The sequence below is a fragment of the Megalobrama amblycephala genome, linkage group LG19 (genome assembly GCF_018812025.1).
Source record: "Megalobrama amblycephala isolate DHTTF-2021 linkage group LG19, ASM1881202v1, whole genome shotgun sequence".
In the NCBI taxonomy this organism is placed as follows: Eukaryota; Metazoa; Chordata; class Actinopteri; order Cypriniformes; family Xenocyprididae; genus Megalobrama; species Megalobrama amblycephala.
Window position 1 is genome coordinate 8,040,312 of NC_063062.1, and position 26,200 is coordinate 8,066,511.

Genomic DNA, 26,200 nt, shown 5'->3' on the forward strand with positions numbered 1-26,200 from the left:
TTACTTGCTTTGAAGTAAATCAAGCCATGCTTCATAAAGTACAAATAAAAAGCTATATTGTTAGAGCACCATTCATACGTTTTCAATTTGGTACTAAAAACCAAAAAATGTGTCTGAAATACAAATTTAACAAATGCATGAATGCATGTTTGGCAGGTTTTGGTGCTTTTGCTCTGTTAGCGCTGTTTATTTGAATAAGTGTGAATACTGCCATCTGAACCTTGGTTCACACCTAACAAGTGGACAGAGACCCACCTTTTCAGGTGGTCTTGGTTTGTTTCCAAGCCAACTCCGGTGCGGTTTGACTGAAATATGAATGCAACATGGACCAAAGACATCTAAACTAACCAAAAAGAGGATGTTTGATCCACCTCCACCACCCCCGGTGTTATCGGTAATACCAGTGTGAAAATTTCCTCACCGTGACATCCCTACAATACAACATCTTTGCGCCTGTCCGTATTTTGTTCTGTTCATCCTACACTGTTCTCTCCATGCTATAAGTGTAGCACGGAGTGCAAGGTGTTGGATACGACAGGTTTGTGTGTTGATAAGACTAACTGTTAGGTTCTCCTGCTGATTTATGCAGAGCAACCACTGGGATCCTCAGATCTTTCAGTTCTAGCTGGCAGACCTGATAACTAAAATAAGCTTCATGTGACTCATGATGGTGCTAAAGCAAACAATACGAGTCATTGCCAAGTTTATAGATAGGAAGTACAGAAACAGCATGTGGAAACTATGTGTAAAAGTCATCACAGACTTACTATGTGTAACCTTAAACTTCAAAAGGTCAAAATTCAAATACTTGATTACTAACAGGAAGTAAATCTCTGAAGTACATAAAATCTCTGATGTCCTAATACACATTACTAATCTTACTGTGAGTGATTCATCGCACAAAAGTCTGTCTTCACAATCTTCATCAAAATAGAATTTTCCTTTTCGGCTGACATCACAAATCCTACTTACTTCCTCTTCCAACCTGCTCCATTCTGTCAGGTACTATTTATAATCAAATCAAGTGCTAATAAATAAGTCCTGCATATACTTTTCATTTCACTTCGAAATGAATCAGATTACAAATATAATATGGTTGTGAATGCCATTTACTTGACTTTATTAGCTTCCCAGCCATATTGAACCAGAAAATAAAATAATCTAAGCACAAATAATATGAGGCATGATCTGTGATAGTCAGGATCAGGACAAGAAGAGAATGTGCAAACACCAGGAGCCTAGAATACAAATAACACACCACTTAGGATACGAGTCCTCGGCATAAGCCGATAAAGAGGGATTCCAGGCACAGTTCAGGTCTTTCTATTCTCTCACAGTATCACTTTCACGACAACCACAGTGTTGTAGAGGAAGTAGTCAATCCCAGACATCCCAAGTCAGGTTGAAGGAAATGGCAGAATTATGGAAAGGTAATCTGACCATATCAATGTGACACCAATTAGACATTACACTATTGCGGTATGCAAATACTTAAGAAGGTATTGATTACAGTAACTTAAAATATAGTAATATAGTAAAGTAAATTTTTTGGTTTCAACCGAAATAGTTTTGTAGGGCCAAAATCGTTGACTGAAAATTGGCTTTGATGATATTTTTTTTAACAGTCAGCATTAGGGGTGTAACGATACCCATGTCACAATTTGATACATATCACGATTCGATACATATCACGATGCGATATTATTGCGACACTCCAAGACAAATGGTAAAAGGATAACAAAAAAAATGTGCTGTAGATTAAAATGCTAAATTTGGTATTACATGATTGGGAGTGGAAATTAATAGGCTTGGACATGGTGCTGGTAACCTTCTTGAATTTTTGACTAAACAATTGGTTTTCACCATGTGTAAAATGTTTTCTGCTAATAATGACAAATATTAGGAAAAACCTGGCTTTCAAATATTTCAAGAAATGATAGGAAATTAACATGTTCAGTATAAGAACATAATAATATAGCATAGTAACATATAATATAACATAGTAATATATAGTTTGACTTCCCATGGCGCTGATTGTTAAAGGTGCCATCGAACGTTTTTTTACAAGATGTAATATAAGTCTAAGGTGTCCCCTGAATGTGTCTGTGAAGTTTTAGCTCAAAATACCCCTTAGATTTTTTTAAATGAATTTTTTTAACTGCCTATTTTGGGGCATCATTAACTATGCACCGATTCAGGGGCTGCTGGCCCTTTAAATCTCATGCTCCCTGCCCATCGAGCTCGCGACTCTATAATACAGTGCATTTACAAAGTTCACACAGCTAATATAACCCTCAAATGGATCTTTACAAGATGTTCGTCATGCATGCTGCATGCATGCTTCGGGTCATGTGAGTATAGTATTTATTTGGGTGTTTATATTTGATTCTGAACGAGTTTGATAGTACTCCGTGGCTAATGCTAACATTACACACTGTTGGAGAGATTATAAAGAATGAAGTTGTGTTTATGATTTATACAGACTGCAAGTGTTTAAAAATGAAAATAGTGACGGCTCTCTTGTCTCCGTGAATACAGTAATAAACGATGGTAACTTTAACCACATTTAACAGTACATTAGCAACATGCTAACGAAACATTTAGAAAGACAATTTACAAATATCACTAAAAATATCATGATATCATGGATCATGTCAGTTATGATCATGCAGATGTCCATCTGCCATTTTTCGCTGTTGTTATTGCTTGCTTACCTAGTCTGATGATTCAGCTGTGCTCATCCAGACGTTAATACTGGCTGCCCTTGTTTAATGCCTTTCATAATGTTGGGAACATGGGCTGGCATATGCAAATATTGGGGGCGTACACCCCGACTGTTACGTAACAGTCGGTGTTATGTTGAGATTCGCCTGTTCTTCGGAGGTCTTTTAAACAAATGAGATTTATATAAGAAGGAGGAAACAATGGATTTTGAAACTCACTGTATGTCTTTTCCATGTACTGAACTCTTGTTATTCAACTATGCCAAGGTAAATTCAATTTTTGAATCTAGGGCACCTTTAACTATAGGCTACTTTACTGCAGTTATGTTATCAACCAATTTGCATGTTTGGACCATTTTGCAAAAACAAAAAATTAAATAAACCTCTCAAGGAAGCATATGCCCCGGGACCCTGATAAACGGTTCACACTTCAACCCCCCAATGTAGATTGTAACCACAGACTGTAATTGCTTTTAGGTTCAAACAAAACTACGCCCTTGCAACCGTGGGAGACAACCAATCCCTCAATACCCGTCCCCCAACAAAGCCTCGCCCCCTTTGGTGAGTACCGGCACTTTATTTTTTCCACTTCAAGCACTGTACCTGATATGGATGCCAACATTTAGAAGACAAAAAAAGCACAATAATATAACTGTCAACATTGCACCAGCATAAAGTTTGTGCTAGAACAAATCTCCCTCCTTCAGTCATGGAAAAAGGCATGTCTGTTAATCTGGGGGGTGCTTTCATGTTACTACAACCCCATTTGGCTGCAGCGCAAAGCTAATGAGATGCTCCGCACGGGCGGATTCTGTGCATCATGCTGCTATTAACAGTCTTAGTCATCATCAGAGCGAGGGGATAGAGACATTCCTGCCAAATGAGCACTGCTGCTCTGACAAACGCAATGTCATGATACCGACGTACCTCTCTCTCTCTTTCTCTCACACACTCTCTCCCTCTACATAAATAATAGGCATTTCTGTCTGCAAACAGCCCTGGAGGACTCAGCCCTTGGGGTGATGCCAAATCCCCATGGTTACTACAATGCAGCAACTGCCTCTTTCCTGTGATGATGATGCTCATGAGACGAAAAGGAAACAGACCATCCGGCTTAGTTTGCTGGAAAGTCAAAGGGAACCTTTTAAAAAGTTCTGTGAACACAGGGAGCAAATTTGGCCAATGAGTTTCCACGACTCCTCCAGTCATTTGCAATCAATGTAGCTGATAACGTTAAAATATTTACAGCAAAACTATGTGAAATGATTTATTACTTTCAGAAATTTCCCTGAAAAGGTGCCTGTATAATAATCAATAGAGACATTTTGAGTGGTTGGGGGAAGGGACAGGGTTTAATTGGGCATAATTACTGAGAACAATATTGAAAAGAGGGTCTCTGAAATTACTCAGTCAATTAACTTGTTATAAAAACTCAGGCATCATCATCTTCATCTAAATTATAACATGGCTGCATGCCATGAAAAGGCACAGACCTCATATATGTTCTCCTTTTAGGGTTAAGATTGTATTAACTTTCATGAATTTTCCAGGCCTGGAAATCATAAGTTTAAAACTGCCTGATACTTCTAGGTTTTCTAAGACTGCGGAGACTCATGTAGGCCAAGCGTTACTGTCACTTCCACAAATGAAAATACTCAAAACAGAAAAGCACTTCTGCTTCATTACAGATGAAACATTATGTTGAGCACAATATTCAATGACAAAACAACTTAATATACAATAAACATGTTTTCAATTTAAAAAAAAAAAAAATTACTTAAAAGGCAAGATGTCTAGGTTGTTTAACTGTCTGGAGATTGTAAAAAAGAGTGAAAAAGTCTCATTAAAAGCCTGAATTTCTTTGAAAAAAAGGAAAACGAAAAAAAAGAAGTGTTAGCAAAAGTAAAAAAGCAGCTATTCTAATTCAAAATATTATTAATATTTGAAAAAGTCCATGTGGCATAACCAGTGTATGCAAGAAGCCATTTTGCTGTCATGTGACAAGTATAAAAGAAGAGGACCCTTTTTTAAATTAAAAGGTTTTGAAAAATGTAATTTAATATTTTACCTTTTTATGAATAGGTATTAGGAATACCCCCAAGACAACACCTTGATATTTATGAATCAAAAATTCAATATCTTGAAAAATGTTTTGAAAATAATGATCAAGTTCGTACTTGATGTTACACTACTTGACATTTTTAGCCATTAAATCAAAAATATTTGTTAAAAAAAAATATTTTTTTAAATGTATGAAACAAATATCACAACATTTCCAACAACTTGCCACATGAGTTTTAACTAGATTTTTAAACATTTCCTCTTTTTTGTCATAACCTTATTTGTCATTGACCCAACAACATGTGACAAGCTTCTATCAAACCTGTTGTTTGCCAAAAAAAAAAATAAGATCATGTTCAATCTGGGAATCAAACCATTAGCATGAGGATGCACAAGTGATCTATTCAATGATTAATACTTCCACTGCACCACTGCCTTTACCAGCCATTCAACTACTACTGCAGTTTATGATTCAATTTCTTACCTTTGACTTGAGTCTCGTAATCTGTAATGATCTCTTTTTCCTTTTTAAACTTCAGAGGATTCGACATTTTCACTAGTGAATAGAAATATCAATAGTTCAGCTGTGAGAATGTTTGTAAACGGGCTTATGTTGGGGCTTTTTCAATTTCCAGGTCGTCCTACAGAGGCAAGTGCATCCCAGAGATTTTTCAAGTTGCTCAGGCTGAAAATCCCAAAAGCCAAACGCCGCAAATGTTCATCGTCCGAGTTCCGAGCGATTCCGACTGTAATTCCGCCGTCAATGCGATCAAAACAGAGCGCGCACTGGAAGAGTTTCCTCCCAAACAAGTAACCCTTTCCTTGGGCAAATGTCCACAGCTTGTTTCAGCAAGAGGCAATCCAGCCCTTCAAGCTGTCTTTTAGTCACCCGCCGACGGATCTGGACAGACAGAGCAGCATAATGACATGTTACACAGGGCTAGCGTGATTTTCAGCACCCTTTCCTCGCGTCCGTGTGACTGATCGCCGGACAGTTTCACGGATTCTGACTGACCTCAAAGCAGCTGGAAAAGCAAGTGGTTGGAAATGGGAGGGATTGGAGGTGGAGGGGGTGCACGTAGCGGAAATGTGGACGGGATTGACAACTTTTCTAACCAGTTGTCCCCAAAAGTAATTTTGCGTTGTCGTTACAGAGTGAGCGATTCAAAATATTGCGTTTTGATGCTAATAAACAAAGCAAAATCAGTATGAAAACTTATTGTGAAATGTGTTTTTGATATGATATATGCTAACGCTTCAAACAGTTATAGTCTTAATCTTTTAAAAGTGTATATGAATTCTGATAATGACTTTTAAAGTTGTAAAGTAAGCCTTGTGAATATTTTTAACTGGTTTCAGCAACTCGTTTTAGTAAGGCTAAGCCACACCAGTGTGTGTTGTGTAGGACGCCTAGTGGCCAGTAAATGGGATTACACGAAAATAAATCACTGTGACGGTGAAGGAGACTGATTCCGGTTCCATTAACGACGAGAAAAACATGATCAGTCAGAGTTCAGTTTCTTCAGTGACCTTTCACAGAGTTTTTACCGGGGGCCTAAATGTTAAAATCCTTTAAATTTGGCTCATACGTTAAATAAAAATGCTAAGCAAATAAGGTTGCAACATTATTTAATTGGTTCATTTATTAATTTATCTCTTGTTATAAAATACAGACACAGCCCATAAGGTAGGCTATATACTGTATACATAATCTCTGAAGATGTGGATAAACTGACAGTCATCTATATGTCACATAGCGCCTCTTTCAGGACAGCTGTTTTGTTGCACCATAGCCTTTGAATTCTTATCTTATCTCAAAAACCTTTAGGTTTTCCCTCTAAACAATTTTAAGAGGGTTAAAAGCATTGCTTCGCAATGAAAATCATATAATTAACTCTTGGAAATGTTTTACTATGCATTCATCTTTTATTTTTGCTACTTTTACAGATGCCTTTTATAAAGACCCAGACTTTCAGTCTATAAAAATCCATTATAAAAAGACTAAGTTTAAAACGATGATAATCTAAACAAAGAGTGGCATAAATATAATAATAATAATAATATATACTTTTTCACATTAGATATATACAGTGCCCTCCACAATTATTGGCACCCTTAGTAATTATGAGCAAAGGCGGCTGTGAAAATAAATCTGCATTGTTTATCCTTTTGATCTTTCATTCAAAAAATTCACAAAATTCTAATCTTTCATTGAAGGGAAACAGTTGAAAGTGGGGGGAAACTCACATTATGAAATAAATGTTTTTCTCCAATACATGTTGGCCACAATTATTGGCACCCCTAGAAATTCTTATGAGTAAAATATCTCTGAAGTATCCCCATTTCCACTATCAGGGCAATAATTAAGAAGTTCCAATCAACTAAAGATGTTACAAATCTGCCTGGAAGAGGACATGTGTCTAAATCGTCTTAATGCACACTGAGGAGGAAAGTTTGAGTGGACAAAGACTCTCCTAGGATCACAGCTGGAGAATTGCAGAGATTAGTTGAGTCTTGAGTCTCAGAAAGCCTAAAAAAAATGATCAAACAGTACCTACATCCCCACAAGTTGTTCGGGAGGGTTTCAAGAAACATCCTCTGCTTTTATCCAGAAACAATCTCCAGCATATTCAGTTGTCAGTCAAGACTGGAACTTCAAACTGGACCGGCTTCTATGGTCAGATGAAACTAAAAAAAGAGCTTTTTGTCAGCAAACCCACCAGATGGGTTTGGTGCACACATGGATAAAAAGTACCCCATGCCCACGGTTAAATATACTGCTGGATCTTTAATGTTGTGTAATGTCTTGTTCAGATACATGGTATCATGGATTGTATCAAATACCAACAGATAAAAAATCAAAACCTGACCGCTTCTGCTAGAAATCCAATAATGGGCTGCGATTGGATCTTCCATCAGGACAATGATCCAAAACAAACATCAAATCCAACACAAAAATGGGTCACTGAGCACAAAATGATGCTTCTGCCATTGCCATCTCAGTCCCCTGACCTGAACCCTAAAAAAAATGAGTGGATTGAACTGAAGAGAAGAAGCACCAACATGGAGCTGGAATCTGAAGGATCTGGAGAGATTCTGCATGAAGGAATGATCTCTGATCTCGTCAGGTGTTCTCCAAACTCATCAGGCATTATAGAAGAAGACTCAGAGCTGTTATCTTGGCAAAAGGAGGTTGCAAAAAGTTTTGAATAAAAGGGTGCCGATAATTGTGGCCAACGTGTTTTGGAGAAAAACATTTATTTCATAATGTGAGTTTCCCCCCACTTTCAACTGTTTCCCTTCAATGAAAGATTAGAATTTTGTGAATTTTTTGAATGAAAGATCAAAAGGATAAACAATGCAGATTTATTTTCACAGCTGCTTTTGCTCATAATTACTAAGGGTGCCAATAATTGTGGAGGGCACTGTAGATGTGATAATGTTCCAAATTCAAACTTTGATTTAATTTTCCCACATTCATTTGCTAAAAATTCAAGTTAAAAATGTATTTATCCCTAAACTGTGCAAATTAATGAATTGTATGTAGGGTGATTAACACTGATAAAAAATATGAATTTGATTTTTAAAATTATTTTAATACCACATTTTAATTTTATCTTAAATATAGATAAACACATTTTATTTGTTTATATAATTTTATTTTAAAACAGCAAACAAGTTACATATTCAACAAATACATAAAAAACACATGAAAACAAAAATAAAACTCAAAATTTTTTTATATTTGTATACATACACTTTTAATCCTGTTGATGAACATGATAAATTAAACTCTATATATTAATAAATGATCAGATTGATGAAGTAAATAAATAGCAGTAGAACATTATATGTGGGGTAGGAGTACAGCAACTCACTTAATACAGTTCGGGAAAGGTTTTGATTCACTAAAAAGAACCGGATCATAACCATCATTCATTTGGGAATCAGACTACATTAGTCGCTACATGTTGGTACATTAATGCAGTAATGTAGTTATGTATACAGCTATAAACATTATGATATAGAATCACCAAAATGTCTGAAAAGCTGTCACTGGTAATGGTAATTCATGGTAATGTTCTGACAAATATAACAGGTAGTTTAGTTAACCATTTTTGTAACTTTGATTTTACATCCACTTCAGCACAGTATGCAAGTCTAAATGCTTGATAAATTAAAAAAAACAGGCAGGTTAAAAGTAAAATTAAGTTCTTTTATTAATTTGCACTGAGCTGAAAGCAAAAAACACCTTCAGAAATGTTAACAATGTTAAATATCTGTTTACATAACCCAGCAAGATTACAACATAAAAAAACTGTACCATTTTTTATTTTCATTGACTTAATAAATTAATATTTTAAAGTAAACATGGAGGGCATTAACGCACAGCAGCATATGGTGAACCATGTTATATTAACATACAGTAGCATTTTTTATTTCACATGTATAAGAACAACTAAACAAGTAAAACATCAATGTATACAAACCAAATGAATGAACAGCTCCAAAAATAAGTGACAATCAAAACGGATGTTGATGCATAGCATCTGCTCGCTGTCTTTTGAATTCTTATGTGAGACTGTATTGACTAATCCTAGGTGATTTTGAAAAAGGCTTCCTCCAATACCTCTGTGAATTTGTCCTTCATCTGTTGACGAAAGCCACTGTACCACTCCAGCAGTCTCATCCTCCTCTCTGTTTTTTCTTTTTGGTTCATCCCTCTCTCCCTTTCCAGAATGGCAGGCAGCTCTCTCCAGTCCTTGAGGAAGATGAAGGGTGCTCCTGCATCTTTAAGCAGTCGGAGCGGGGACCGGTTACCAACTGCACAGGCCCCTGGAGTCAGGACGTCCTCCACCACGGGCACAGAGCCATAGGCGCAGGCTTCGTAGATGCGGTAGCACTCTGTGTTCACTCCCACTGGACAAAGAGTGAGGTCACTTTGCGCTAATGCCATCTGGTACTGTCTGGAGGTGTCTGCAGTCTCTTGAGGAAGCCACCTGATGATGACACAAAATGCAAGAAGTATTTAAAACCTTGCACAATCCAGCAATATTTGGGATATTATTTGTTGAAGGAATTGAAGGATTTATGGGTAAAGCGGAAACATTCTAAAAATGTGTATTAGCTAAAAATATTTATACACAGTTATGCTCACCAAGGCTGCATTTATTTGATCAAATACAGTAATACGGTGAATATATTACTACAATTTAAAATAACTGTTTTCTACTTTATTATATAGTTTAAAATGTAATTTATTCCTGTGATGCAAAGCTGAATTTTCAGCATCATTACTCCAGTCTTCAGCGTCACATGATCCTTCAGAAATCATTCTAATATGCTGATTTGTTGCTCAAAAAACTTGTCTTATAATTATTATCAATGTTGAAAACAATTGTGCCGCTTTATATTTTTGTGGGAATTTTTTACGATTTTATTGATGAATAGAAAGTTCAATAGAATGGCATTTATTTTAAATAGAAATCTTTTATAACATTATAAATGTCTTTTGAATCAATTTAATAAAAGTAGTAATTTCTCTCTTTCAAAATCTCGGACTAATTACTTTTTAGCAGTTTTACAACTTAAAGGATTAGTTCACTTTCAAATTAAAATTTCCTGCTAATTTACTCACCCCCATGTCATCCAAGATGTTCATGCCCTTCTTTCTTCAGTCGAAAAGAAATTAAGGTTTTTGATGAAAACATTCCAGGATTATTCTCCTTAAAATGGACTTCAATGGAGCCCAAACGGTTGAAGGTCAGAATTACAGTTTCAGTGCAGCTTCAAAGTGTTCTACACGATCCCAGACAAGGAATAAGGGTCTTATCTAGAGAAACCATCGCTCATTTTCTAAAAAAAAATTACAAATTTTATACGTTTTAACCATAAATGCTCATCCTGAACTAGCTCTCTTCTTCTTCTTCTTCTTCTTCTCTATTTGAATTCCAGCAGTGTAGACACTGCTAAGTGTATTACTGCCCTCCTCAGGTCAAACTTTGAACTAATTGTTATATAATTGCACTAGCATATTGTATATGACAATTTCGTTCAAACTTTGACCTGAGGAGGGCAGTAATACACTTAGCAGTGTCTACACTGCCGAAATTCTAATAGAGAGGAAGAAGAAAATGAGTGGTGTTTTCTCTAGATAAGACCCTTATTCCTCATCTGGGATCACGTAGAACGCTTTGAAGCTGCACTGAAACTGTAATTTTGACCTTCAACCATTTGGGCTCCATTGAAGTCCACTATATGGAGAAAAATCCTGGAATGTTTTTATCAAAAACCTTAATTTCTTTTTGACTGAAGAACGAAAGACATGAACATCTTGGATGACATGGGGTGAGTAAATTATCAGGAAATTTTAATTTAAAAGTGAACTAATCCTTTAATTTATCTGGCAATTGTGTGAATGCAAATTATATAAAATCTGACTGATGAAATAATGGACATTATTTTTCCAGAAATACGTACTTCTCTCTAACATGCATGAGGCAATCTTTCTCCAAGCCATTCTTTAGGACGCCCATCAGAGTTTCCCTGGATGAGTTTTTGTAGATAGTCCCAAGAAAGTTGCAGAGGTATGGTCTTACATTTTTCACCATCTGACCGCTAAGTGTGACTACTGGGAAATGCCTGTACCTGCAGAGAAAGAAAAAACATGTTATAAACAATTAAACTGATTTGAATTTAAATTTAAATTATATATATATATAAAATAATAAAATAAAAATATTACAGAAATATATAATTAAATAATAGTAATTATTTAACACTTACGTGGCAACACCCAGGGGCCACTGAAAGATGTCTTTATCATTGACCCAAAGACTGTCATACACAAGAAAGAGCAGGTCCACAAACCCGCCGTGCCTCTTTAGGTAAGGACTGATCCAGTCGTTATTGCACCGCTCGTTTCCCAAAAGGACCACAGCAACCCGAGAGACAGTGCGGGCCTGCACCAGACCCTGGACATGCTGAAGCCACTGGATGGAGTAGGAGATTTTCTGCTGCTCACGGCCATTTAAAACCAGCACCACACTGTCTGTGTCCAGAGAAACATGCCCTTGGACCACCGCTGGCCCTGTGTAGAAACTGAGGACAGATTATGATAAAAGAGATTGAAGAATTGTGGTTTCTGAAAATGTAACATGATGCTTTACTTAAAATGAAATAGCATGTGTTTTCTGCCTTTTAGTAAAACTCCTGTATTGAAATTGAAGGATTTATGGTTAAAACAGAAACATTATGAGAATGTATACTGGCTAAAAATGTTTATACATACATTTATACATACAATACATTGGGGTCGGTAAGATTTTTTTTAATGTTTTTTGAAAGAGTGTATGGAAGCTTGTTGTTCCTGTCATGGAATAAATAATTAAAAAAGGTAATTGCAACTTGTTATCTCACAATTCTGACTTTCTCGCAATTGCACCTTACACAATCTCACATTTCTGAGAAAAAGAATTCAGAATTGCTAGATATAAACTAGCTATTGCGAGAAAAAATGAATTGTGAGATAAGTCGTATATTATTTACCCTTTTCAAGCTTCCATAATTCGTGCTCACCATGGCTGCACTTATTCAAATTTCAAGGAGCCGCCTCTTAAAAACAAATCATTACAGCCAGAGGGTCAGAATGAAGCTTGTTTTTCTTCATATATATATATATATATATATATATATATATATTTGTTTTTTTGTGCACCTCAAGGAATATATTAAAATAACAAAACTCATGTCATGACCCCTTTAATAAAAAATAAATAAATAAACTAATAAACTAAAATATTTTTTTCTATTTTAATAATTCTATATTTTAATTTATTCCTGTGATGGCAAAGCTGATTTTTCAGTATTTTCATCTGGATTTTAGAACAGCATTTATTTGAAATAGGAATCTTTTGTAACATTATAGAAGTCTTTACTGTCACATTTGATCAATGTAATGCATCCTTGCTGAATGGAAGTGTCAATTACAAGCTTACCTGAAATTGATCTTCCCAGACTGAATCTCTCCTTCTCTCCATTGGCTGGATTTGTCCGCTGGGATGAGAGGCCCTTCTAAAATATGTTCCCACAAATAAAGTCCTAGGAAAATGTGATCAAGTAACAATATTTAATTATGATCTCTACTAATGCAAAATAATAAAAAAAGAAAGAATCAAGACACAACAAGAAATGCAATGATCTCTGGAGCCAAGTAACATATTCCACTTGCCAATTGCTGCTTTGCCCCAGATCTGAACTTTATATGTTTTTGGCCTGTTTTTAGCAACATGATCTTGGTATGATCTAAAGGCATCTCTTCGCTTTTGCTGAACTAAGGACTGTGCACGCTCATCCTCTTCCCATGGGTTCCACTCTTCCTCTCCTCCTTTTCCATTATCTGAAAACACATACATTTTATTAAACAAATCAAATGTTGTTTACATGCGATTATACATGTATATGCTTTTATTCCATGTACGCTATATTATATTGTTTGCTTATTATAACAAATCCATTTGATTATGCTGGTTATGATTTAACGTACTATCTTACCTAAAATCACAGTGCCCTTTTTCACTACTCGATGAACGCGAGAAATAACCCTCTTGTTGAAAAACACATTATACGCGGCGTACAGTGAAAATATCGCATAAGCCAAAACAACTATGATCGCTATTTTCCGGCGAAAGAATCTCATGTTTGATTTTCAGGTGACCATCCTGCAGATCCCAACCAGTATGTACGCGAAATGTCCAATTCGTGAAACAAATGGATCACGTTTGAACGATTCGTTCACGAAGATTCATTCAGCCAACAGCAGATGAGTGAGCTGAGAAGAGTTGGATGAAACACTCGAACTGTTCGAAAGAACCGATTCACAGAAATGATTCTAACGTCTCGTCACTACTGTTTACATTTTCCCGAGACTGCATTGTACTGCCTGTTCAAAACGATAACAATTAGCTAAAAAAAATTAAATGTTTCAACAAATAATGTGAAAACAACATGCGGCACTAATTAAATGATGTATTGTATTTACCATTTCAATAGCTTAATTGAAGGATTTGTTTTAATGTTTTTGTTTTACAATGCGCTTTCCGTTCAGTCAATCTCCGGTCGACTATGACGTGCTGAAGGAGGAGCTTCCGTTGTACAAGCGCTCTCTTCAGAGGTCGGAGTGACCGTACGAGCTGTCAGAATCCCTCCTAACAGGACAAAAATGATGTCCGTGGCCGCTCGTTTGGGGATTTTGTCCCCTTACCTGCAGGCTTGTGGTCCGCTGAAAACATTAGTACCCGGAGCAGTGAACACAGAAGTGCTGATGAAGTGTGCTGTGAGCGGTAGGTGATCATATAACGTGGTCATGTTAGTTGACAAGCTGGTCAGACCCTTTAAGGTTTGCAAGTAGCATTAGAATCAATGTTATAAACGTAAAAGGTCTAAATAAGATGAGTTCTTTACGTTTCTTTATATATTAAGTATATTTACTTTTTCTGGTTGTTGTGGTTCCCTTATTCTATTGCATACCAAACCGCCTTATAATACATAAATTAATGCTATAATAAATAATAAATCATTAAAATATGCATTGTGTGTGTGTATTTTATATATATATATACATATATATCATTATTTGCTCATCCTCATGTTTTGTTTTTACCCATTTTCTGCAAAACGAAAGGAGATATTTGGCAGAATGTTAGGGAATGGCAGCTACAGTCACCATTCATACACCATTGTGTAACTAACTGTCCCTTTTAAAGGGTTAGTTCACCCAAAAATGAAATTTCTGTCATTAAGTACTCACCCTCATGTTGTCCCAAACCCGTAAGACCTTTGTTTGTCTTTGGAACACAAATTAAGATATTTTTGTTGAAATCTGATGGCTCAGTGAGGCCTGCATAGCCAGCAATGACATTTCCTCTCTCAAGATCCATTAATGTACTAAAAACATATTTAAATCAGTTCATGTGAGTACAGTGGTTCAATATTAATATTATAAAGCGACGAGAATATTTTTGGTGCACCAAAAAACACCAAAATAACGACTTATATAGTGATGGCCGATTTCAAAACACTGCTTCAGGAAGCTTCGGAGTGTTATGAATCAGTGTGTCGAATCTGCTGTTTGGAGCGCCAAAGTCACGTGATTTCAGCAGTTTGACACGTGATCCGAATCATGATTCGATACACTGATTCATAATGCTCTGAAGCTTCCTGAAGCAGTGTTTTGAAATCGGCCATATATAAGCCGTTATTTTGTTTTTTTGGCGCAGCAAAAATATTCTCGTCGCTTTATAATATTAATATAGAACCACTGTACTCACGTGAACTGATTTAAATATGTTTTTAGTACCTTTTATGGATCTTGAGAGAGGAAATGTCATTGCTGGCTATGGAGGCCTCACTGAGACAAAATATCTTAAAACAAACAAATTTAAACAAAAATATCTTAATTTGTGTTCCGGAGATGAACGAAGGTCTTACAGGTGTGGAACGGCATGAGGGTGAGTAATTAATGACATAATTTTAATTTTTGGGTGAACTAACCCTTTAATGACTTTTGTTCCGTATCCTTTTTAGGCCATTTTGGAGCACGTCTCGCTCACACAGACATCAAAATCCCTGACTTCTCTGACTATCGGCGTGCTGAGGTGTTGGATCCTAAGACGTCCTCTCAGGAGAGCAGTGAAGCTAGGCGGGCCTTCTCTTACTTGGTGACCGGATCCACTGCTGTGTTGGGTGTCTATGCTGCCAAAACGGTTGTGACCCAATTCATTTCCTCAATGAGTGCCTCTGCTGACGTCCTTGCTCTGTCCAAAATCGAGATCAAGCTGTCCGATATCCCAGAAGGGAAAAACATGACCTTCAAGTGGAGAGGCAAGCCTCTGTTTGTTCGTCACAGAACGGAGAAGGAGATCACAGCTGAGCAGAACGTAGACCTCTCGGAGCTCCGAGACCCCCAGCACGACAAAGACCGGGTCGCCAACCCCACCTGGGTCATCGTTATTGGTGTCTGCACTCATCTCGGCTGCGTCCCAATCGCAAATGCCGGTGATTACGGCGGGTACTACTGCCCCTGCCATGGGTCACATTATGATGCTTCAGGAAGGATCAGAAAAGGACCTGCACCTCTAAACCTGGAGGTGCCTTACTATGAATTTCCCGATGAGGAAACTGTAATTGTTGGATAGGATATACAATGGACATTTTTCACTGTATGCTTTTAATCTGTCTGGCCAAATCTAACTATTAATAAATATATATTTTAAAGCAACCAAAAATCTGTTTTTGAGGCTTTTGACTATGCATGCAAATATTGGTTACAAATGAACAAACTGAGTTCTGAGAAAAAAAATGTTTAATTAACTTCAAAAGACATTAACAATATCATTGCCATATGTTCTGTATTGCATAATCTTCCTAAGTGTTCTGAAAATAAACCACACATTATGCCAGTAAACTATTTCAAAGAACATACAGTGCTTGACAGATTGAAATGTACTGTATAAATAAAAAAAATCATATGCCAGTTTCAACTACACTACTCAAGCATCCAGTCAGACAATCCCTATGACACATGATTTTAATGTGCCTGGCAAAATCTAAATATTAATATATATTTTAAAGCAATCAATTTTAAAGCAATCTGTTTAAGGCTTTTCACTGGGTATGCACATTTTAATTAAATAACTTTAAAAAGGCATTTATTCAACAGTATCATTCACATGTTCACAAAATAAACTGCACATTATGCCAGGAAATTATTATTTCAAAGAATAACCTATGCCATGTTTGTCAGATTCAAATGTACCATATAAAGTTAAAACATTTTTATATGCCATTTTAAACTACAGTCCTCAAGCATCTAATCAAACAAACCGTATGACATGATTATAAGGTTTGAAATGCTTTTTGTTTGTTTTTATGAAAATGGTATCAGTCTATATAATGCACTTCAGCTTGAAGCTCCTTATGTATATAGCTTAGAAGAGCAGCAGTCACCTGCTGCTGAAGTGTGGCATTTCCCATTACAAGGGCAGTCAGCTGTGCAACATCAGTCCATGTTATTGAGCCCAAGATGGCTGCAATATCCTCATAGAGTCTGTGCTGCTGGTCTGGTGTCAGTTCCATGATAACCTGGGGAAGAGGTTTAAACTGTCCGCTTGTCATCCAGCATCCAAGCAGTCCTCCAACAGCCCCACCTTAAAAACACAAAGGTGCAGGTAAGAAAAACATCACATACTATATATGAGGCTGACACCTGTACTAAAGGTATGAATGTACTTGCCCACTGCAATTCCCAGAGGACCCCCTAATAAACCTCCTGCAAAAGCTAGACCACCAGCTGTCACTGCTCCCTTTCCAGACTGCTTCACTGTTGTTTTTACTTGTTGATTTGCGGATAGTTCACAACACAGTTTCATTATGTCATCAACGCGTGGCGGCATCTTGCTTGGAAAGATTAGTGTAACTGTAACGTGAAAACAAATAAGTGAGACATCATTTAATATAAACACATACATATTATATTCAATTCAATTCAAAATTGCTTTATTAGCATGACTGTAAATCATACAATATTGCCAAAGCATACATAAAACAATAATAAAAACATCTGTATAATAGAAGAAAATAATATCAAATATTGTAACGCTATCAAATATTATATTATATACATACATACACACACATATACACACACACATATATATATATATATATATATATATACACATACATACATATATACATATATATACATACATATATTTTATATATATATATATATATATATATATATATATATATATATATATATACATACAAACATATATATATATATATATACATATTTATAACGTATATGAGAGAGAGAGTAACGCATAATATACGCAAATATAATAGAACGCATTTACTGTATAAGACGTTGTCTAAAGGACACATGAATAAAATAAGAGCTGTACACTCACCGTCAAAAGCAACTTTTCGATTCCCTAATAACAAAATATAACCGAAACTGTAGCATAAAACATTTAGATATTTGGTGACCCACGCCAAACTATCAAGCCTCCAGAAATCAACACATCACGCCAACAAGCGCTAGGTCATGATTTTTGTAAAGTGTGAAGCTAGCAATATATTTTTCAAAATAAAATACCTTGTAAATAATAATAATAATAATAATAATAAAAATCCATGTATGCCAGGATTTAAACATTAAAATATGAAATTGTGAATTTTATTTGAAATAATAAGATAAATTGAAATTTAAACAGCGAACTTTGCTTGTGTCTTGTCAGTAAATGAAAAGAAATGCATATACGATGTATTTAAATATTTACACATATTTAGTTATTTAATTTTGAGTAATCAGAACGTTTTCTCTCAGATTAAAAAAAAAAAACTCAGCAAAAATATACATTTTTAGATATTTTAACTACTGACAGGATGTTCTCTTATTTTGAAAAGTTTCTTCATGGGTTCGTTTTTTAAAAAAATACCATAGTCAACAATTTCTGTTTTCACACAAAGAATCTTCAGCAGCCCTGACCTTATGAACCTCTTGAACAAACTTCACTTATAAGGGTTGAATTATTCCGTGATATATCTATCTTTTATGTTATATAAGTATAAGTAAACTGTTCCACCATCTACTTCCTAAACGTGCCCGGACATGTCTTAACGAAATTTGACTTTTAAATAGAGCTCATCATCATCATCTCAGCAGAAGTTTCCTGTATGCAGCAGCTCATATCACATGCTCTGCGATGAAGACAGCTGATGCTTGGACACCATGACAGTGCTGGTGGAGACCGAAACTGCTGCTTTTGCTGGAATGAGTGAAAACCTGTGGTTAGAGAAAGCCTGCTCTATCCTTATTCCTGCTTTACCATTATGGATCATTGAGTATGCATGGAGTAAACGGATGATGGAGGTCTTAGAAGGTGTTTCTATTCTGTCTTTTTTATAACCCAAACAAACCTGCATGTTAAAACCTGTCTTTTATACCAAATTATGATATAGATTATGAAGTGTTTACTCTAACTTCTTATATGTCTTTCATTGCTTTTAAATAAAATCAGTGTAATCTATTATTGAATCAATGTCTTTGTATTTAATTGCATAGTTACTGTTACTTGTTACTTTAATTTTATCATAAATTGATTGAATAATTGATGCAAATACTACACAAATAAAATATCTAATTGAATCAAGTTTAAAAAGAATGCATGTGTAGGCTTGTCACAGTCATGAATTAATGCAGAAATAATTGCATTAACAATTTAATTCTGTTTTGTTCATGTCACTGAAGTGAAAGTTTTTTTTTTTTTAAATATGGAATCATATATAATATATTAACATATATATTACAAATTTGGTCTGTATGCTTTAACAGCTTGACAATTAATATTTAAAGAATTAATTATATATATATATAAAATATAATGCAATAATGCAGTCTGATTAAACCCACAAAAATTCATTTCATATAAATATATTTGTATTTTATAACCTTGTTTTTATATATATATATATATATATATATATATATATATATATATATATATATATATATATATATATACAGTACAGTCCAAAAGTTTGGAACCACTAAGATTTTAATGTTTTTAAAAGAAGTTTCATCTGCTCACCAAGGCTACATTTATTTAATTAAAAATGCAGTAAAAACAGTAATATTGTGAAATATTATTACAATTTAAAATAACTGTTTTCTATTTGAATATATTTCACAAAGTAATTTATTCCTGTGATGCAAAGCTGAATTTTCAGCATCATTACTCCAGTCTTCAGTGTCACATGATCCTTCAGAAATCATTCTAATATGCTGATCTGCTGCTCAAGAAACATTTAATGTGTACAATTGTACAAAATATTTGTGTACAATATTTTTTTCAGGATTATTTGATGAATAGAAAGTTCAAAAGAACAGTGTTTATCTGAAATCTAATCTTTTGTAACATTATAAATGTCTTTACTGCCACTTTTGATTGATTTAATGCATCCTTGCTGAATAAAAGTATTCATTTCTTTCATTTCTTTTCAAAAAAATAAAAATAAAAATTCTTACTGACCCCAAACTTTTGAACGGTAGTGTATAATGCTACAGAAGCTTTGTATTTCAGATAAATGCTGTTCTTTTGAACTTTCTATTCATCAAGGAATCCTGAAAAAAAAGTACACAACTGTTTTCAACATTGAAAATAATCATAAATGTTTATTGAGCAGCAAATCAGCATATTAGAATGATTTCTGAAGGATCATGTGACACTGAAGACTGGAGTAACGATGCTGAAAATTCAGCTTTGCATGACAGGAATAAATTACTTTGTCAAATATATTTAAATAGTACACAGTTATTTTAAATTGTAATAATATTTCACAATATTACTGTTTTTTACTGTATTTATAATTAAATAAATGTAGCCTTGGTGAGCAGACGAAACTTCTTTTAAAAACATTAAAAATCTTAGTGGTTCCAAACTTTTGGACTGTACTGTATATATATATATATATATATATATATATATATATATATATATATACTTATATACTATATTCTTTTCACTGGAAAAGGAGACACAATATTGTACATTTTTATGGCATTTCTTGAAGCGCTTAAATTTCCTTGATTTGGATGTCAGAATGTGATTCAGATTTAATCTAGACAATTATTGAGGTTATTTCAAATAATCGCAATCAGACGATTAATCAATACTCACGACAGGCCTATAAATGGGAGATCTAATCAACTTTTTCTTTTTTCAGTTCTAGGTCCTCCATTATGGTTAAAAGGTGATTGGCATCTTCTGACCCTTGAAGAGCCGTGCAGAATCCGTGTGGTGGCGGCAGAGGTCTGGAGGATCGTTCAAGCCCGAGACATCAAGCACTTTGAGAGAGTCACTGAGTTTTTGGATGTTACATACACACTTGTGCCACGACTAGTGACTCCCATCAAACACATGAAGATCATGTTTGGTCTGCAGTCTCTGGTAAGACTTTGTTTTCTTTGATAACAAACATAAATCAACCCACCAGAATTAACTTGCTGTCATGTATAGGTAGTTTTCAAATCTTATAGATATGAATTTGTTTGCCTGTGCATAGCTGTATTACGACTCACAATCTTTTTTTGTTTTGTTTTTTCTTTTAGGTTGTCATGTGGATGTTGTGGAATGACCAGAGAACTGCTAAAATCTCTGACAAGATCGAAAACTTTTTCCCTAACAGCCTGCCTGAGTATCACAAATGTGTAAGTATAATCTTCTTCCACCAGGGGCCACCACAAATACATAAAAGCCAACATATGTGATTCATGGGTTCTCTGTGAAGTGTAATGTTTAAAAAAAATGTCTTCATTATATAAAATAGTTTTTAGGACTACTGGCTTTTTAACACATTCCTTTATTTTTTCTTAAATTCATGCTTTTAGAGCCGCAGGAACATGGATCTGATGCAGAAAAACCAGAAGGATTTCAAGACCTTTGCTCATTGTCTGGCAAGAGACAGGGACATGCGCGAGACTTACATTCGGGTAAGTGAAAATGGCCTGCTGTCTTAAATGTTATGAAACTTTGAATAGCACATTACTTATATCAGTACTATTGCATCAATTTAAGATCTTTAAATCAAATATGATCATTCAACTTTGCAGGATTTAATGGAGGAGCAATACGGTGAACGGTATGCACAGAAACTGGAGGAGAGACTCTCACACTACTTGAGAGAGCTGGATAAAGTTCTACCACAGCCTACGTATATTGAACAGGTTAGTGTTTATGTATATTTGAATCTAAAGTGGCTGCATCTTCTATTTAGTTGTTTTTAAGACAGGCTATTATTTTTCTAAAAATAATAGTGCACAAATTGTTGCTGAAAGATGAGAAAACAGGTGAAAAAAAAAATCCAACCACAATATATTGGCTAAATATCAAGTCAGGATTCCTGTGGGTCCTTGAAAAGTATTAAAATAATAAAAAAAAAAGGTCATAAAGTGTCTTAAATATCTTAAATGTTATAACAAAATGATCATTTTAAAGGGTTCTTAACTTTGGGGGTGAAAAAACATTCTTTAAAACGACTTTATACTTTTAAATGGGCAGCTGGAAGTAGTAAAGCATATGCATTTCAAAATAAGAGTCCCCATGCTTTTCGGGCTTGTTTATAATTAAAAGTCCCACATTATGCATTGTGGGGAATATATATATATATTTATTATTATTATTATTATTATTACTATTATTATTATTATATATATATATATTTTTTTTTTTTTTTTTTTTGGTATTTTGTATAAACAATAAACTATATCTGGCATGAAATTCAATGTGGTTTCTCTTTGGACTGCCTAAGTGCCTATCACAGGAAGGAAAGACTAAGAAAAATAATTTAACACACTCAGAATATAGATTGTACTAGTATCAGACCAATAATCTGTTCTTTATACATTAATCTACAGTACATTATTATTGTATCTAATCGGTCCTCATTTGCATATGATTGTATCCAGGTATTGAAGCAGTCCCATCCATTTGGGAGGGGAGAGAAGATCCTGAAAAATTTACTTTCAAGGGATAGTGTGTCTCTAGCCACAGTTCTAAAGAGGCTCCTATATGGCGGTGAGAAATACGGTTTTGGCTTGGAAATTGTCACATAAGTTTTGAAATTTCAGAATTTTTTTATTTTCATTGGCATTTTCTCTATATTGCAGCTGTAACAACAAATCTGAGCCTTGACGACAGTATCACACCATCACTTTCAAACACTTGTGAGGAACCAAGGGACGATAAAGTTGTTAAACCATCCCATGATACCCTCCATGTAATTTTGAAGCCATCTCAGAACAGCTCAAAGGAGGATCAGTTCTCACAAACCAGCACAAAAGAGCTCTTTAGTTCCCAGGGCTTGTGGCAGAATAGAAACACAGGAGCCATTTTACCTCAAGAGGAAATTTGCGACGATGGAGCGATTGTTACGTCCACGCAGTTGTCAGGTTCTGAAATAGATCAGATTGACTTAAGCCAATCTCTTCTAGTGGCGAAGGACCTGGTTGGGCGGCACAGAAAGGCAAAGACTCAGTCTGAACCAGAACAGAAGGAAGGTGATACTGGTTTTACAGAGCAGATGTGCTCCAGACATGGCAAAAAAATGAGAAGCATCCTTCAGGAATGTTCTGAAGAGCTTGATGGAGAAGCTGTCCAGGCAGAATGCACTCCCACATCAACCCAAAGCACTCCACCTCTTTTCCCACTCACTCCAGAACCTCAAGCATCTCCAAACCAGCCCTCATGCTCAAACCCTGATTCATCCTCTACAAACATTTCAATGTCCTACATCCAGCAGGTCAGTCTTTCACCAGTGTCCTCAAAGAAACCAGTTGCTCCTTCACCTTCAGTCCACCAACAGTCATCTTCATCACCTCAATCCACAGCCTCAAAACAACTTGGCACCCCAAGAATCAATGCAGGACAGATTTTAGCTACTGTTGTCTTCACCGAACAAAGCAGAACCAGTGAACACAATCTGAAACTGTCCTTAGAGAGTCAAAACTTCCTCTTGCAGTCCAAGTGGCTTCAACCTCAAGTGTGCCTTAATAGACTGAGCAAGGAAGAGTGCGCCAGAGCCACAAATTCATACGTTTTAGAAGGAGAGCAAGTGGCTGAACATGATCAATACGTGTTATTTGATGTAAATACACTGTATTCTGATTCATACTCTGATGATTCAGACTCAACGGACTCTGATGACCCTGATTACAAGCCTAAAGGAGACTAAAACAGAGGACACCAAAAAAAGTCCTAGTGAATGTGGTCTTTATCATGTTTTGCAGATGCATAGGTCCTCAAACATCTGTTTTAGCAGGTACTCAAAAATCTATTTTAGCAGTTTACGTTGAATGTTTGAAAAAACATGCACTAGGTTTGGGAAAAATGCAGCTTTTCCACCTTATTTTTTACCTCATAAGTTGTACCACATGGAGTTCTTGCTGTCTACACACCTTAGTTCATCCTCTAAGAATATTTTGATGTCCTACATCCAGCAGGTCAGTCTTTCATCAGTGTCCTCAAAAAAACCAGTTGCTCCTTCACCTTCAGTCCACCAACAGTCATCTTCATCACCTCAGTCCACAGCCTCAAAGCAACTTGGCACCCCAAGAATCAATGCAGGACAGATTTTAGCTACTGTTGTCCTCACCGAACCAAGCAGAACCAATGAAGCACAATCTGAAACTGTCCTTAGAGAGGCAAAGCTTCTTCATGCAGTCCAAGTGGCTTCAACCTCAAGTGTGCCTTAATAGTCTGACCAAGAAAGAGTGTGCCAGAGCCACAAATTCATACAGAACCCATGACATTTTAGAAGGAGAGCAAGCTCTGAACTTGATCAATACATGTTATTTGATGGAAATACACTGTATTCTGATTCATACTCTGATGATTCAGACTCAACGGACTCTGATGACCCTGATTATAAGCCTAAAGGAGACTAAAACAGAGGACACCAAAAAAAGTCCTAGTGAATGTGGTCTTCATCATGTTTTGCAGATGCATAGGTCCTCAAACTTCTGTTTTAGCAGGTACTCAAAAATTTTAAGTTTTTAGCAGTTTACGTCGAATGTTTAAAAAAACTTGCACTAGGTTTGGGGAAATATGCAGCCTTTTCCCCTTATTTTTACCTCTATTAAACATTATTGAACCTCTATTGAACATTTAAATGTCCTACATCCTGCGGGTAAGTCTTTCACCAGTGTCCTCAAAGAAACCAGTTGCTCCTTCACCTTCAGTCCTCTTCATCACCTCAATCCAAAGCCTTAAAGCACCCCATGAATAATATTTTAGCTAATGTTGTCTTCATCGAACCAAGCAGAACCAGTGATCACAATCTGAAAATGTCTTAAAGAGTCAAAGCTTCCTCATGCCGTCCAATTCACTTTAACCTCAAGTGTCCTTTAATAGACTGAGCAAAAAAGAGTGCCAGAGCCACAAATTCATACAGAACCCTTGACATTTTAGAAGGGGAACAAGAGACTGAACATCAACATTTCTTGTTTGATGTACATACTGTATTCTGATTCATACTCAGAAGAAGCAGACGCTGATAACCTTGATTTCAAGCCTAACAAAAACAGGACATCAGAAAGAACGTGCCAGTGAACATGGTCATGTTTGTCAGATGCATAGGTACTCAAAACATCCCTTTTAGCAGTTTACATCAGATGTTTACCTCATGAAGGTCAAAGTGCTATTGATGGTCAATGCCAAAATATTTATATCCTGTTGACTCCTGTATGTTTTTTGCCATCAGTCATTGAAGGTCCTATGAAGTGAGCATAACTAAAACTACAAGGTTTCCAATGTGGAACTGTGGAACTTGTGTGCTGTTGGTTTAGTGACGCTTTTATGGTGGGTCAGGGTTATCGCTGGGTCTCTGGATGGTGTGCTTTAGTGGATACATGTTGACATGGGGTTTTTTTGTTTTTTTTGTTTTTTGATTGACTTGGAAGGGTTGTGCAAGGACAAACATTTTGCATTATGAAGGGATTTTTTGACTAAGTTAAGCGCACCCTTAATTTGCTTACAATGTCATGGTTATGTTGACCCTACTTTCAGTTTAGATAGCACATCAGTGCAGATAAGTGTTTCAAGGTAATCTTAGCCTCACTAAATCAGTGTTACTTGTGTACGTGTTGGTTTCTTAAATAGGTTGTCATGCCAAAAAAAAAACATGAAAGAGAGTTTAAAGTTCAAGGTTATTGCAATGTAAAACTGTCCATTCTGACGTTTATTTACCTGCCTTGAGTGTAAACTTCACTTAATGTTCTTGCAATCTATTTTGTCGTTGCATCAGATAGCACACTCATACGTGCTGTCTAATTAATTTGCGGTAGATTAAAAAAAGCAACTAATATCTGTAGGTGTTTTGGATAATGATTGTTTAAGCTTGAAAGGGTTAAGTAAATCATCCAAGTGACAGCTTTTTCTTATTTATTTTTTAACTATATGACATTGTATTAAAGGGATAGTTCACCCAAAATGACATTGTTTGTCATTATTTACCCATATGTTGTTCCAAACCCTTTTGACTTTGTTTTCTTTATGTAAAACACGAACAGAAAATGTTCATGTCCCCATTTTCCATGCAGTTATACTGAATTGGGATTGGAGCTTTCCAAATGAAAAGTTTTTTGAATGACTGTGGTTGATTGATCGAGCTTGCAAAGCCAGTTCATTGAAAAGATTCCAAACAAGCTGTTTTTTCTTTTAACTAGATGCCACATTAATAGAAACAAGACCTAAACAACACTGATGTGCTAAATGTTGATGTTGAGCATTTGCATGATGGTGGGGGATATTAAAAAACTTCTCAAAGACCCTAAGCCTTTGATTTTTCCATAT

The 26,200-nt window shown here is 35.6% G+C and overlaps 5 protein-coding genes across 5 annotated transcripts in view; 2 read left to right on the plus strand and 3 right to left on the minus strand.

The window, feature by feature from the left end:
* The window catches only part of srgap1a (SLIT-ROBO Rho GTPase activating protein 1a), a 132,131-nt gene extending 126,225 nt beyond the window's left edge, over positions 1–5,906 (minus strand). The window contains 1 exon segment of the mRNA XM_048168700.1: positions 5,269–5,906. Coding sequence (XP_048024657.1) covers positions 5,269–5,335 — 67 coding nt within the window. The 5' untranslated portion in view covers positions 5,336–5,906.
* Positions 5,907–8,552: 2,646 nt separating this feature from the next.
* Positions 8,553–13,646, minus strand: rxylt1 (ribitol xylosyltransferase 1). Its single transcript, XM_048169629.1, has 6 exons — positions 13,338–13,646; positions 13,015–13,182; positions 12,782–12,884; positions 11,571–11,885; positions 11,265–11,432; positions 8,553–9,784 (listed from the first exon to the last, which is right to left on the minus strand). Exons 1-6 carry the CDS (start codon positions 13,480–13,482, stop codon positions 9,382–9,384), a joined length of 1,302 nt encoding a protein of 433 aa, XP_048025586.1. The 5' UTR covers positions 13,483–13,646; the 3' UTR covers positions 8,553–9,381.
* A 270-nt stretch (positions 13,647–13,916) lies between these two features.
* On the plus strand, positions 13,917–16,069 carry LOC125254801 (cytochrome b-c1 complex subunit Rieske, mitochondrial-like). The gene is made up of 2 exons (XM_048169630.1): positions 13,917–14,125; positions 15,369–16,069. The coding sequence occupies exons 1-2, from the start codon at positions 14,005–14,007 to the stop codon at positions 15,977–15,979; spliced, it is 732 nt and encodes a 243-aa protein (XP_048025587.1). The 5' UTR covers positions 13,917–14,004; the 3' UTR covers positions 15,980–16,069.
* A 59-nt stretch (positions 16,070–16,128) lies between these two features.
* On the minus strand, positions 16,129–17,922 carry zgc:112052 (protein C19orf12 homolog). Its single transcript, XM_048169631.1, has 3 exons — positions 17,759–17,922; positions 17,077–17,259; positions 16,129–16,990 (listed from the first exon to the last, which is right to left on the minus strand). Exons 2-3 carry the CDS (start codon positions 17,234–17,236, stop codon positions 16,725–16,727), a joined length of 426 nt encoding a protein of 141 aa, XP_048025588.1. The 5' UTR covers positions 17,237–17,259; positions 17,759–17,922; the 3' UTR covers positions 16,129–16,724.
* Positions 17,923–18,302: 380 nt separating this feature from the next.
* LOC125254798 lies at positions 18,303–26,175 on the plus strand. Its single transcript, XM_048169626.1, has 7 exons — positions 18,303–18,733; positions 20,577–20,800; positions 20,962–21,060; positions 21,241–21,342; positions 21,463–21,576; positions 22,318–22,426; positions 22,519–26,175. The coding sequence occupies exons 1-7, from the start codon at positions 18,583–18,585 to the stop codon at positions 23,580–23,582; spliced, it is 1,863 nt and encodes a 620-aa protein (XP_048025583.1). The 5' UTR covers positions 18,303–18,582; the 3' UTR covers positions 23,583–26,175.
* The last annotated feature ends 25 nt before the right edge of the window (positions 26,176–26,200 follow it).

What these genes read in the sequence shown, in the direction of transcription:
- LOC125254801 (XM_048169630.1), top strand. Translation starts at nt 14,005, where the DNA reads ATGATGTCCGTGGCCGCTCGTTTGGGGATTTTGTCCCCTTACCTGCAG. An exon ending in GATGAAGTGTGCTGTGAGCG is followed by an intron (nt 14,126 to 15,368) that starts GTAGGTGATCAT and finishes TATCCTTTTTAG; the next exon opens with GCCATTTTGGAGCACGTCTC.
- rxylt1 (XM_048169629.1), bottom strand. Translation starts at nt 13,482, where the DNA reads ATGAGATTCTTTCGCCGGAAAATAGCGATCATAGTTGTTTTGGCTTAT. An exon ending in AAAGGGCACTGTGATTTTAG is followed by an intron (nt 13,183 to 13,337) that starts GTAAGATAGTAC and finishes ATGTGTTTTCAG; the next exon opens with ATAATGGAAAAGGAGGAGAG. An exon ending in CTGGGGCAAAGCAGCAATTG is followed by an intron (nt 12,885 to 13,014) that starts GCAAGTGGAATA and finishes ACATTTTCCTAG; the next exon opens with GACTTTATTTGTGGGAACAT.
- zgc:112052 (XM_048169631.1), bottom strand. Translation starts at nt 17,236, where the DNA reads ATGCCGCCACGCGTTGATGACATAATGAAACTGTGTTGTGAACTATCC. An exon ending in TCCTCTGGGAATTGCAGTGG is followed by an intron (nt 16,991 to 17,076) that starts GCAAGTACATTC and finishes TGTGTTTTTAAG; the next exon opens with GTGGGGCTGTTGGAGGACTG.
- LOC125254798 (XM_048169626.1), top strand. Translation starts at nt 18,583, where the DNA reads ATGACAGTGCTGGTGGAGACCGAAACTGCTGCTTTTGCTGGAATGAGT. An exon ending in TGTTTGGTCTGCAGTCTCTG is followed by an intron (nt 20,801 to 20,961) that starts GTAAGACTTTGT and finishes TTTTTCTTTTAG; the next exon opens with GTTGTCATGTGGATGTTGTG. An exon ending in AGCCTACGTATATTGAACAG is followed by an intron (nt 21,577 to 22,317) that starts GTTAGTGTTTAT and finishes GATTGTATCCAG; the next exon opens with GTATTGAAGCAGTCCCATCC.